Source organism: Bombina bombina, chromosome 1 (genome assembly GCF_027579735.1).
Source record: "Bombina bombina isolate aBomBom1 chromosome 1, aBomBom1.pri, whole genome shotgun sequence".
In the NCBI taxonomy this organism is placed as follows: Eukaryota; Metazoa; Chordata; class Amphibia; order Anura; family Bombinatoridae; genus Bombina; species Bombina bombina.
Genome location: NC_069499.1, coordinates 139146840 through 139160388, shown reverse-complemented (window position 1 = coordinate 139160388; position 13549 = coordinate 139146840). Strand labels below are relative to the sequence as shown.

General features: G+C 37.2%; 1 protein-coding gene across 1 annotated transcript in view; it reads left to right on the top strand.

Annotated features, from left to right (window-relative positions):
* Positions 1-13549, top strand: part of ABHD12B (abhydrolase domain containing 12B) — a 142448-nt gene that overhangs the window by 111305 nt on the left and 17594 nt on the right. The window contains exons 7-12 of the mRNA XM_053697639.1: positions 70-115; positions 206-335; positions 2950-2987; positions 7219-7298; positions 8229-8311; positions 8896-8974. Coding sequence (XP_053553614.1) covers positions 70-115; positions 206-335; positions 2950-2987; positions 7219-7298; positions 8229-8311; positions 8896-8974 — 456 coding nt within the window. The remainder of the gene's footprint in view (positions 1-69; positions 116-205; positions 336-2949; positions 2988-7218; positions 7299-8228; positions 8312-8895; positions 8975-13549) is intronic.

The following is a 13549-nucleotide window of genomic DNA, read 5'->3' as shown; positions in this document are numbered from 1 at the left end:
ACCATTGGGTCATTTTGCAATTTTGAATATAATGTCTTAATTTTATTCTAATGTTACTTCTTTTGACAGATTTTAAGTGCAGCTGGATTCCACGTGTTATCAATTGACTATAGAGGTATGCGGCCACCAAACCCAACTAGTGAAAGTGATAAATTATATTGCCAGGGTCTTAAGACACCTACTGTATATTTTACTACTGTTTCAGGTTTTGCCGATTCCACTGGTGAACCAAGTGAGGAGGGAGTAACCACAGACTCAGTGTATATATACGAGTGGGTAAAGGCACGGACCAGGGGAAGTCCTGTTTGTTTGTGGGGGCACTCTCTGGGGACTGGGTAAGTTTTGGAGAGAAAAAAAAAAGTTTTGTTTGTATATATATATATATATATATATATAATTGTACAGCTAAATAATGTGTGCATATCTTTTTTGAAAAGCAGTAATCCAGGAGGCATATGGCTCAGACCATACATACATGTAACAGGCATAAATTATGTAATATTATTAACTTGGGGGTCACAATTGAATGGTTATTTCTAATGGGCCTTTTTATTTGAAGCTTCAATTGTCCGCATCATATGAAATAAATATACTGCTGAGTGCTCTTCTCACTGAGGGCCTGATATTCAAAACCTCACCACTCAGGTGAGATATTCTAAGAAGTCTCATTGGTGTGGCGAGGCCCTTAAAAAAATCCAATAAGAAACACAAATTTTATCTTGTGAAATATTGGACTCTTACATTACAATAGATTTTGTGTAACTTCTTTCCATGCCAGCTGGTTATAAATATCAGGCCCTGAGGGCCTAAGGATAACAAATTCGCCAGCATGAAGAGAAATCACACAAAATATTTTGGGGCTTTTTTAAGCATTATATTGCAATGTATGTGTCTCTTCTTCACACCCAGAACACTATATAGCTAGATAAACAGCGCTTTTCTAAAATGATTTGAGGGACCTCACTGTAATGACAAGATGTCTTAGATCATCTCACCAGAGCAGAAAGCTTTAGATCACCCGGCCCCGAATGATAAATGGACCACAGTGTGTAACAGTATGGAACCAAGATGCAAAACATTTTACTAAGCATCAGCTAAAACATTTGTTAATCTATATACATAACTCCCAAGCAAGAATATTTATACTCTTAAAGGAAAATGTTTTATCATGCATATGAAAATAAACATTGGTTAAAGGTGGCAAAAAACATTTGTTAAAGATGGCAAAACTATTTTTTTACTGGAAGAAAGCTGTTAAAGTTTAATTTTAATCTAGTCCAGCAATATCACTTTTACGCTTCCTACCAATGCGTATTGGCTAATACAAACAACTCCCAACACTTTATTGGTGGAGGCAGACACGCCTTTTTTTGAGCCTGTTGCTTTGTTTAGGACAGGAACATTCATTTTTCAAACATCAAAAAAACGAATTCATTTTTAAAAGTACATTAAACTACTGGGCACAACTACCCTAGAATGGTTACTACTCATTTTGATATTGCTTTTCCTCTGGTTGCTGCAGCTCTCTTTAAAGCCATGTTGCGATTTTTACAACTGAAATGTTGTCCGATGCTGAAGCTCCGCCTCTTTATACTGGGCGCCGCCATCTTGCAGCACAGGTATTCTAACAGCCTGTGAAAGAACCATTGTGCATTTACATGTTGTCAACTTTTTCACAGCTGTATAATGTGCTTCACGTTAGGGTGCATGATACAAAGCAGGAGCTGTACATTTTGCAGTGGCTGCATTGTTCTATAGTAATGCTGAGGGCTTTTTAAAATATATTTGTGAAACTATAAAACTGTGTAAAAAAAAAAAATGCAAAAAGGTACAGATCACATGATGTATGATGCACACTATCTCCAAGCAAATGATACAGCTGTAAAAAATAGGCAACATTACTGATCTGTGAGTGTGCACTGCTACTGTCACAGGCTGTGAGAATATCTGAGCTCCAAGATGGTGGCGCCTAATATGAAGAGGCGGAGCTTCAGTATCTGGCATCTTTAAGCTATTAAAAGAGGAAGAATAATTTGAAAAGAGCTGCAGGAACAGGATGACATGCAACAACATGGTGAGTAGTTACTATTCTTTTGTAGTTGTGTCTAGAAGTTTAATGTCCCTTTAAATAGCCTGTTTTAGATTAAAGGGACAGTATACGCCAATTTTCATATAACTACATGTAATAGACACTGCTATATGCACAGATACTGATATAAAAATCCAGTATAAAACCGTTTAAAAAATTACTTAGAAGCTCCCAGTTTAGCTCCGTTGAAGATGTTAGCTGTAACACCCACTGAAAGTGGTTGTATAGCAAAAACAGCATACACTCCCCCTCCCCCTTCCTCTGCATATCTGCATATGAAAAGGCTCTTTACACAAACAGGAGCAAGCTAGAGTAGGTAGACATCAGTATACATCTAAATCTTTGGGGCTTGGTTAGGAGTCTGAAAATCAGCGCAATGTTATTTAAAAATAAGCAAAACTATATCTTTAAAAAACAAAAACTGTATGGGCTATATAAATGGATCATCTATAAAACATTTATGCAAAGAAAAATCTAGTTTATCATGTCCCTTTAAGTAAAGAAAGGGTAAATAACTAGAATATCCCTTTATGACACAGATCCTAACATAATGTAACAAATATTTAGACTTTCACTGTTGCAAGTAATGTAAACATAACCTGATTTCTACATAAACACTTCCACTGCAGATACATCTGTATCCCCTTCTCTCATGAACTAAGGAAACATTTGGTGTAACAAGCAAAATCATAAATACTAAACTGCCTATTGTTAATCTTGTAACTATGGATACTGTATACAAATTAATGTAATGTAATCTCTTTGATTGCTATACAGAATTCATTTTACAAGTATGATTAAGCACTTTATGTGTTTGTTTTCCTGTACATAGATATGTTATATATATTTTTTTAATACAGAGTGGCAACCAATGCAGCCCGGAAGCTCCAGGAAAAAGGTGAGGCAAAATACATAAGAAATACAAGTTAAAGGGACACTCAAGTCAAAATGAAACTTTCATGATTCTGAAAGCACATCATTTTAAGACTCTTTTCAATTTTCTTCAATTATAAAATTTTGCACAATCTTTTTATATGCACACTTTTTGAGGCACCCACTCCTACTGAACATGTGCACAAACTCACAGGGTATACATATACTGTTCTGTGATTGGCTGATGTCTGTCACATGATACAGGGGATTGGCAAATGGGTGGGGGAAAAAATTGCCAGAAAAAAAATCTACTGCTTTTGTGAAATTCAGAGTAAGTGTTATTGCATTGTCTTTTTATTATGCACTTGTTATTAATCATGCAATTCTACTGTATTTAGTGGTCCTTAAGAATGAATAAATACTGCTGCTGCCTTATTTGCAGTGGGTTACATGCACATTAATGGGACATTAAACAATAAGGAATATATTATGAGTGGTGCGCTCATGGTTGTGTACGAGTGATAAGGGGTTTATCGTGGCTGGGGAGGTTACGATCGGAAGCTGTTTGGACCGGTGTTTTTCTTGTTTATCGTTGCACTCATCAGAAGTAGTGTGTGAATTACGAGTTGAAAGTAAATACGTTCGCTTGAGTGCAAATGAATTTAACTTGCGTTGGGTTAGTACGACTTTAGAGCTCTGGTTAGCTGTTATGCCAGGCAAAAGTGTCACAAAACACATCAAAAATACATTCTTGATATGATTTACTGCACAACTGTAAACATGTCACTGTCAGGGACATTAAACTGCTATGTACAACTACAAACTATGTTATTGCACGTCATCCTCTTCCTGCAGCTCTTTTCAAATCCGTTTTCCTGTTTTAATAGTTTAAAGGTGCTAGATACTGAAGCTCCGCCTCTTTGCAATGGGGGCCGCCATCTTGGAGCTCAGGTATTCTCACAGCCTGTGACAGTAGCATTGTGCATTTACAATATCAATGAGGTTGTCAGTTTTTTCACAGCTGTATAATGTGCTTCAGGTTAGGGTGCATGATACAAAGCAGGAGCTGTACATTTTGCAGTGGCTGCATTGTTCTTTAGTAATGCTGAGGGCTTTTAAAATATATTTTGTGTAACTGTAAAACTGTGTAAAAAATGCAAAAATGTACAGCTCACATGATGTATGATGCACACTAACTCCAAGCAAATGATACAGCTGTATAAAATGTGTGCACTGCTTCTGTTGCAGGCTGTGAGAATACTTGTGCTGCAAAAAGGCGGTGCCCAGTATGAAGAGGCGGAGCTTCAGTATCTGACACCTTAAAAGTGAATGTAAACTTGAGCTTATTAGCTCAAGTCATACGATAGAAAAACAACTAATCGTTGTCGTCCCCCCGACGATTAGTTGATTGCAGATGAGTCATCTGTCAATCAATTGCTTAAAGTGATGGTAAACTCTCCCCTTTTTAAAATCAGATCTGGAATGTAAGCGCTATTTTAGATGGAGTTGTATTCATCATGTGCAATGAAGATGCGCTATAACTTTGTTATTAATATAGATATGAAATTCAAATACCCCACGTTACACCACCCACTACAAAAGTCAATTTTCCTGTCAGCTAAATGATTGAATTACTCTCCAATCAATGCTCTAGCTACAACAAAAGTGCCATATGGGGAGAGCGCTGATTGGAGAGTTTACCATCACTTTAATATGGCGACCAGAGGATTGGCTCTTATCCTTATAGCGTTTCATGTTAAATATCTCTGAAGATAAGTATATACTAAACATTTATTCAATCTCATTCATTTTTTAAGTTCTATCGTATGACTTGAGCTAATAAGCTCACGTTTATATTCAATTTAAGTTATTAAAACAGTACAACTGGTACACTCCCCTAAAGATATCGGAGAAGCTTTCATGACCTACTATAGTAAGTTATATAATTTAGATTCCTGCCCAGACAGTATTAAAGCAGACAAACACACTATTTCAGACTTTTTGACTTCTCTCAATTTTCCACAGCTAGATGACCAAAAAACTGAACTCCTCAGTGACCCCATAACCTCTTCTGAAATCAAAAACAGCTATCAAGTCACTCAAGCTGCACAAAGCACCTGGCCCAGACGGCTATACCCCTCTCTTCTTTAAAACCTATGCCACTCTTCTAATTCCTTACTTACAGGGACTGTTTGCCACGACTTTTGGGATGGATTCCAATCAGCCAATAGGATTGAGCTTTCATTCTATTGGCTGATTGGAACAGCCAACAGGATTTTAGCAGCTCTAATCCTATTGGCTGATTGAAATCTTTCAGCCAATAGGAATGCAAGGGACGCTATCTTGGATGGCGTCACTTGCATTGAAGTCCCAGTTTACGGCGGCGACCGTATGAAGAGGATGCTTCGCGCCGGATGTCTTCAGGATGGACTCGCTCCACGCCGGATTGATGAAGATAGAAGATGCCGCCTGGATGAGGACTTCGCCGGATGGATGAAGATAGAAGAGGCCACCTGAATGAAGACCTTGCCGCATGGATGATGACTTCGCCGGCTGGATGGATCCTTCAAGCGGGACTTCAAGAACTGTAAGTGGATTGTCAGGGGTTAGCGTTATGGTTTTTTGGGTCGGTTTTATTTTTAGTTTAGGATCTGAGCATGTAAAAGAGCTAAATGCCCTTTTAAGGGCAATGCCCATACAAATGCCCTTTTCAGGGCAATGGGGAGCTTAGGTTTTTTTGATAGTTATTTTATTTGGGGAGGTTGGTTGTGGGGGTGGTGGGTTTTACTGTTGGGGGGTGTTTGTATTTTTTTTTACAGGTTAAAGAGCTGATTTCTTTGGGGCAATGCCGCACAAAAGGCCATTTTAAGGGTCGTTGGTAGTTTATTGTAGGCTAGGGTTTTATTTATTTTGGGGGGGCTTTTTTTTATTTTGATAGGGCTATTAGATTAGGTGTAATTCTTTTTTATTTTTGATAATTTGTTTCTTATTTTTTGTAATTTAGTGTTTGTTTTTTATGTAATTTAGTTATTTTTATTTTTAGTAATTTTAGTGTTTATTTTTTTTGTGTTTTAGTGTAAGGCAGGTTAGGTTTTATTTCACAGGTAAGTTTGTATTTATTTTAACTAGGTAGTTAATAAATAATTAATAACTATTTACTAACTAGTCTACCTAGTTAAAATAAATACAAACTTACCTTTGAAATAAAAATAAAACCTAAGCTAGCTACAATATAACTATTCGTTATATTGTAACTAGCTTAGATTTTATTTCACAGGTAAGTATGTATTTAGTTTTAAATAAGTATTATTTAGTTAATAATTGTAACTTTAGCTGTATTTTAATTATGTTAAAGTTAGAGGGTGTTAGGATTAGGGTTACGTTAAGGTTAGGGGTTAATGTATTTATTTAGTGGTAGTAATGTGGGAGGCCAGAAGTTTAGGGGTTAATAACTTTAGTATAGTGGCGGCGACATTGGGAGCGGCAGATTAGGGGTTAATAACTGTATGTAGGTGACGGCGATGGGGGCGGCAGATTAGGGGTTAATAACTGTATGTAGGTGGCGGCGATGTTAGGGGCGGCAGATTAGGGGTGTTTAGACTTGGGGTTTATGTTAGGGTGTTTAAACATTAGTTTTATTTTCCCCGTAGACATCAATGGGGCTACGTTATGGAGATTTTCATTCCACGATCGCAGGTGTTAGGCTTTTTTTTGCTGGCTCTCCCCATTGATGTCTATGGGGAAATCGTGCACGAGCACCTCAAAACAGCGCTTGTTTTGGGTGCGGTATGGAGCTCAACGCAACCATTTTGCCCGCACAAGCCTGCTTTTTTAGAACTCATAATACCAGCGCTATAGGGAGGTGAAATAACGCCGGCGGTCGTTAAAATCCCTATATCGCTCAAAACTCATAATCTAGCTGTATGTCTTATATCTGTTTTGTTGTTTACTGTAACCTCAATAAAAAAATATTTAAAAAAACAAACAAAAACAAAACAGTACAACTGATTTGAAAAGAGCTGCAGGAACAAGATGAAATGGAATAACGTGGAGTAATTACTATTCTTTTGTAGTTGTGCATAGCAGTTTAATGTCCCTTTAAGTGAGATGACATGATCTGCTCTTGTCATGTATTTGCTACACCATGTGATACATTTGTATGGCTGCCTATTTAAAACCCAGGTATTATAAGCCAGGATAGACTCTAAACCTGAAAAGGAAGACAAAGTCAATTCATTTGTGATTTTCTAAATTAGGGAATTCTGCTGATGGGGTTATACTTGAAGCTCCTTATACCAACATCCGGGAAGAAGGAGAACATCATCCTTTTGGCAAAGTAAATACAAATCGTTTTTGTTATTGTGATTTCATTACTGGAAAATTAAAAGGGCATGAAACCCAAAATGTTTCTTTTGCGATTCATATAAAGCATAAAGTTTTAAACAACGTCCCGATTTACTTCTATTATATAATTTGCTTTGTTCTCTTGTTATGCCATTTTGAAAAGCATACCTAGGTAGGCTCAGGAGCTGAGGGCTAGCTGCTGATTGGTGGCTGCACTTATATCCCCCTGGTCATTGGCTTACCAATATGTTCAGCTAGCTCTCAGTAGTGAATTGCTTTTACTTCAACAAAGGATACCAAGGGAATGTAGCACAATTGATAATAGAAGTAAATTGGAAAGTTGTTTAAAATTGTATTCTCTGTCTGAATCATGAAAGAATAAATGTGGGTTTTATGTCCCTTTAAGCCCCCATGATAGAAGATATAACAACAAGGGGAATGTCTACTATGGCTATTAAACTGGATATTTAAATGGTAAATTAAAAAAATGCATCAATCATGTCTATTAAACAAAATCATACCCCTTGTCTGAATTCATAGACTAACTTATTTTCAAATTTATGATACATAATTTGCTATATTACTTGTTACTGGGCTAAACAAGGCTACCCAAGGTCATTATGTTGCAAACTGTCAATTGTTTTACAGTTCATTATCTAATTATCTCTGCCTGAAGCCAATTAGGGATAGATATGGTACAGGGTTAGGCTTGTGAAGTTTACCATGTGATCTTTTAGTTTTTAGCACTGGAAAACTCTTAATTTTTAGGAAAATTACAGGAAAAGCAGAGAGAATAAAAAATAAAAGTGAATTGCCAAGTTTTTCCCCCTAAACATAATTAAACCTTTTATTAGATTTTGCATGTAATGTTTATTTAATCTGTCACATTTATAAATTCGTGTCTGCACTCTATCTTAAACAGATCTACCACTTATTCCCGGGATTTGGATATTTTTTCCTGGACACATTTGGACTGAACAATATTTTTTTTCGAAATGATGAAAAGTATGTATGTTTGTCCTCATTTCTTGTTCTTATTTTTTACATAGTATTTTTATGTTTAAAGGGGCAAGAAACCCAAAAGGTTTTTTTCACGACTCAGATAAAGCATACAATTGTACACTTTCCCATTTGCGTATTTTATCAAATTTGCTTCATTCTATTGATATCATTTGGTCAAGGAGCAGCAGTGCGCCAATATCTGCACAGCCACCAATCAGCAACTAGCTCACAGTAATTCAACTCTGCTCCTGAGCCTCCTTTCAACAAAACATACCAAGAGAATAAAGCAAATTAGTGGTGCTCAGCTAGCTCCCAGTAGTACATTGCTGCTCCTTCAACAAAGTATAGTAAAAGAACAAAGCAAATTTGATAATATAAGTAAACTGGAAATTTGTTTAAAATTGCATGCTCTATCTGATATTTTTTACTTTACTGTCCCTTTAAGTAGTTCTTAGTCAGCAACTACAGCTTGGAACGTACCCATTTCAATCAAAGGTGACCTGTATTATATGTATTTTATTAATTAAAAAACGAAAACCTCAAACATTTAGTTTTGTATTTAATTCATAATTTGTCTTTAATTGCAGTGCTAAAATTCTATCCAGTCCAATCCTTATCCTGCACGCAGAAGACGATAATGTTGTCCCTTCAACGATGGCAAGAAAGGTAAATTACATTGTATTGTTAAAAAAGGACCAGAAAATGTTTGAAAATTTCAACACTGACTAATCCTCTCTAATGGTTATAGTCATGAATTAATATTATTTCACTGTGACATGCATATAACTGCCACAAGCAAGCAAAACAAATACCTCTGTAATATGAAATGCTAATGAGGCTCGCAGCTTGACAAGGTCACATGTGAGGCTTAGAACCTTAAAGGGACACTCAAGTCAAGAACACTTTTATGATTCAGATAGAGCATGCAGTTTTAATATAGTGTCCAATTTACTTCAATTATTCATTTTTCTACAGCCTTTTAATATTCACTCTATCTGGTGAACAAGATCCTACTGGGCAAGCTCACAGAGTATACGTATACTAGTCTGTGATTGGCTGATATCTGTCACATGATAAAGGTGACCGGAAAATGGGAGAAAAAATAAATGTGTCAGAAAAAAAAATCTACTACTTATTTGAAATTCAGGGTAGTTGTTATATAATTGTCTTTTTATTATTCAATTGTTAATTATGCAATTCTACTGCACTGTACTGTAACCCCGCCCCCCTCATTTTGTTTGTTTGTATGTCCTTTAGAAAATGGGTGGTGGTTTCAATGTGCAAGACCAGCTATTTCAAAGATATAAGTAGACCTAAAGATGCAATTTCCCCTATATTTATAATCTGCACCAGGCCATTGGAAACACATTTTACATTGCATTTAAAAAGATATAAAACGTAAAGCATTTTTCAGTTTTGAATAGAAGCATTTTTTGCAATATACTTTGTATTAAAAAAAAAAAGTAAAACCTGTCATGAAAGGGACACTACATATTAAAATTAATTTGTGCTTTGGAGTGCAGAAAATGTTATAACATTAGAAAGTATTAGACTGCCCCCTGCTGGATACTTTATATAGACACCTGGCTGGCAAACATTTCTATGGAGAACATGGGTGCATATTAATCCCAGTAATAGGTGACCAAAGAAAATGATTCATTAAAACCCAGTGGATTCTTGTTTAATCAATCCCATGTAGTTCCTCATAAAACCTCACAAAATTCTGATGCTGCGTGTGGTACAGCCAATCACAAGGCTTTCCATCCACTCCATTCACAAGAATCAGTGCTTTCATCTCAGACTGGTCAATCAGCCGGAGTATAAAATATATTACAATTTGCTTTGATAATTTTTACTGAGTATGTAAAATATATTTTATATTATTTTTACTTTATACTGTCCCTTTAAAAGCCTTTAAACTACATGGGTGCACCTTCATTTTTAAGAGAGCCTGCAGGTGTTTATATTGCATTGTTAAAAACAAATCCATTTTAAAGGGATATGAAACCCAAATTTTTTTTCTTTCATGATTCGGACAGAGCATGCAATTTTAAGCAACGTTCTAATTCACTCGTATTATTATTTTTTATTTCTTCTCTTGATATCTTTATTTGAAAAAGCAGGAATGTAAACTTAGGAGCCGGCCTATTTTTGATTCAGCACCCTGGGTAGCGCTTGCCGATTCCACCACGGCTCCAAAGCTCACATTCCTGCATTTTCAAATAAAGATAGCAAGAGAACTAAGAAAAATGAATAATACGAGTGAATTGGAAAGTTGCTTAAAATTGAATCATGAACGAAACATTTTGGGTTTCATATCCCTTTAAGCATAATTAGATATGAAGATATGATTGGGAAAGCCAATCTTAAAGGGCCATTAAGGTGAAAAATTGTCATGCCCTATATGTGCGGACCAGCAGTTCTTTGGGACTCTCAAGTGGCTCTTTGTGGGAGTTAAACTCACAAAACTGCAAGGTTGGTAGTGCTACAATTATATGTTCTAATGAATCAGAGCATGCACTTTTTGCATTAACCCCTTAAGGACACAGCCATTTTTCTATTTCTTTCCCTTAAGGACCAGGGCTATTTTTACATTTCTGCGGTGTTTGTGTTTAGCTGTAATTTTCCTCTTACTCATTTACTGTACCCACACATATTATATACCGTTTTTCTCGCCATTAAATGGACTTTCTAAAGATACCATTATTTTCATCATATCTTATAATTTACTATAAAAAATTTTATAAAATATGAGGAAAAAATGGAAAAAAACACACTTTTTCTAACTTTGACCCCCAAAATCTGTTACACATCTACAACCACCAAAAAACACCCATGCTAAATAGTTTCTAAATTTTGTCCTGAGTTTAGAAATACCCAATATTTACATGTTCTTTGCGTTTTTCGCAAGTTATAGGGCAATAAGTACAAGTAGCACTTTGCTATTTCCAAACCACTTTTTTTCAAAATTAGCGCTAGTTACATTGGGACACTGATATTTTTCAGGAATCCCTGAATATCCCTTGACATGTATATATATTTTTTTAGAAGACATCCCAAAGTAATGATCTAGGCCCATTTTGGTATATTTCATGCCACCATTTCACCGCCAAATGAGATCAAATAAAGAAAAAATTCACTTTTTCATAATTTTTTTTCACAAACTTTAGGTTTCTCACTGAAATTATTTGCAAACAACTTGTGCAATTATGGCATAAATGGTTGTAAACGCTTCTCTGGGATCCCCTTTGTTCATAAATAGCAGACATATATGGCTTTGGCATTGCTTTTTGGTAATTAGAAGGCCGCTAAATGCCTCTGCGCACCACACATGTATTATGCCCAGCAGTGAAGGGGTTAATTAGGGAGCATGTAGGGAGCTTCTAGGGTTAATTTTAGCTTTAGTGTCGTGTAGTAGACAACCCCAAGTATTGATCTAGGCCCATCTTGGTATATTTCATGCCACCATGTCACCGCCAAATGCGATCAAATAAAAAAAAATGTTAAATTTTTTTACAATTTTAGGTTTCTCACTGAAATTATTTACAAACAACTTGTGCAATTATGACATAAATGGTTGTAAATGCTTCTCTGGGATCCCCTTTGTTCAGAAATAGCAGACATATATGGCTTTTGTGTTGCTTTTTGGTAATTAGAAGGCTGCTAAATGCTGCTGCGCATCACACGTGTATTATGCCCAGCAGTGCAGGGGTTAATTAGATAGCTTGTAGGGAGCTTGCAGGGTTAATTTTAGCTTTAGTGTAGAGATCAGCCTCCCACCTGAAAGATCCCACCCCCTGATCCCTCCCAAACATCTCTCTTCCCTCCCCCACCCCACAATTGTCCCCGCCATCTTAAGTACTGGCAGAAACTCTGCCAGTACTAAAATAAAAGGCTTTTTTTTTTTTTTATGAATTTTTTTTAAAAAAAAAATATATGTTTAGCTGTGATGGACCCCCCCCTTAGCCCCTAACCTCTCTGATCCCCCCCAAACAGCTCTATAACACTTGCCCACATCCTATTTGCTGCCATCTTGGGTACTGGCAGCTGTCTGCCAGTACCCAATTTGCCTCCAAAAAATGTTTATTTTTATTTTTTTTCATGTAATTAAATGTTTTCTGTAGTGTAGCTGCCCCCCCTAATACCCTCCTCCCTCTCCCCCTCCCAGATCCTTTTGAAAATTATTTCCCCCCCTCCCTCTCCCTCTCTCCCCCCCTCCCTCTCCCTCTCTCCCCCCCTCCCTCTCCCTCTCTCCCATTCATAAATTCATTGGTGGCAGTGGCTGTTACGCGATCGCGCGCACATATGCGCGCGCACGCGCGCTCCCTGCAGGCCCCCGCACGCTCCCGGCACCCGGCGTGCACATTGCACATTCAGGAACCGGATGCCGGGTAGCGATGGGCCGCCCACCCGCCTCCCTGAAGCTGCTCCCACCCACCAACGATCGGGCCCATCGCAACCGGTGCAGAGAGGGCCACAGAGTGGCTCTCTCTGCATCGGTTTGGGAAAAAAGGTATTGCAGTGATGCCTCAATGTTGAGGCATCACAGCAATACCTTGAAAGCGGCTGGAAGCGATCAGGATCGCTTCCAGCCGCTTTAAACCCTGATGTCGTACAGGGTACGTCGCTGGTCTTTAAAGACCAGGTTGTGTGCGACGTACCCTGTACGACATGTGTCGTTAAGGGGTTAAAATGGCCCTTTAAATACATATATGTCAGTTGAAATGACTCCTATTGCTTCATTAAAGGGACATGCAACCTCACATTTTTCTTTCATGAATCAGAGCATTATCTAAATTATGTTGTTCTCTTTTTATTCTTTGTTGAAAAGTATACCTACTGGGCTCAGAAGTTACTGATTGGTGGATTTGCATAGATGCCTCTTGTCATTGGCTTTCAGCTTGTGTCCCCAGTAGTGCATTACTGCTCCTTCAACAAAGGATATCTAGAGAATGAAACAAATCAGTCAATATAAGTGATTTGGAAAGTTGTTTAACATTGTATTCTCTATTTGAATCATGAAAGAAAATATTTAGGTTTCATGTCCCTTTCATGAGGCAAAGTGGGACAACACATTTCTACTAACATATATGTATTAAAGAGTCATTTAGTGCAAAAAGTAGATGCTCTAATTCAGTTGCAGTTTTGTGAGTTTAACTCCCACAAAGAACCACTTGAGAGTCTCAAAGAACTGCTGGTCCGCACATATAGGGCAAGCCAATTTTTCACCTTAATGGCCCT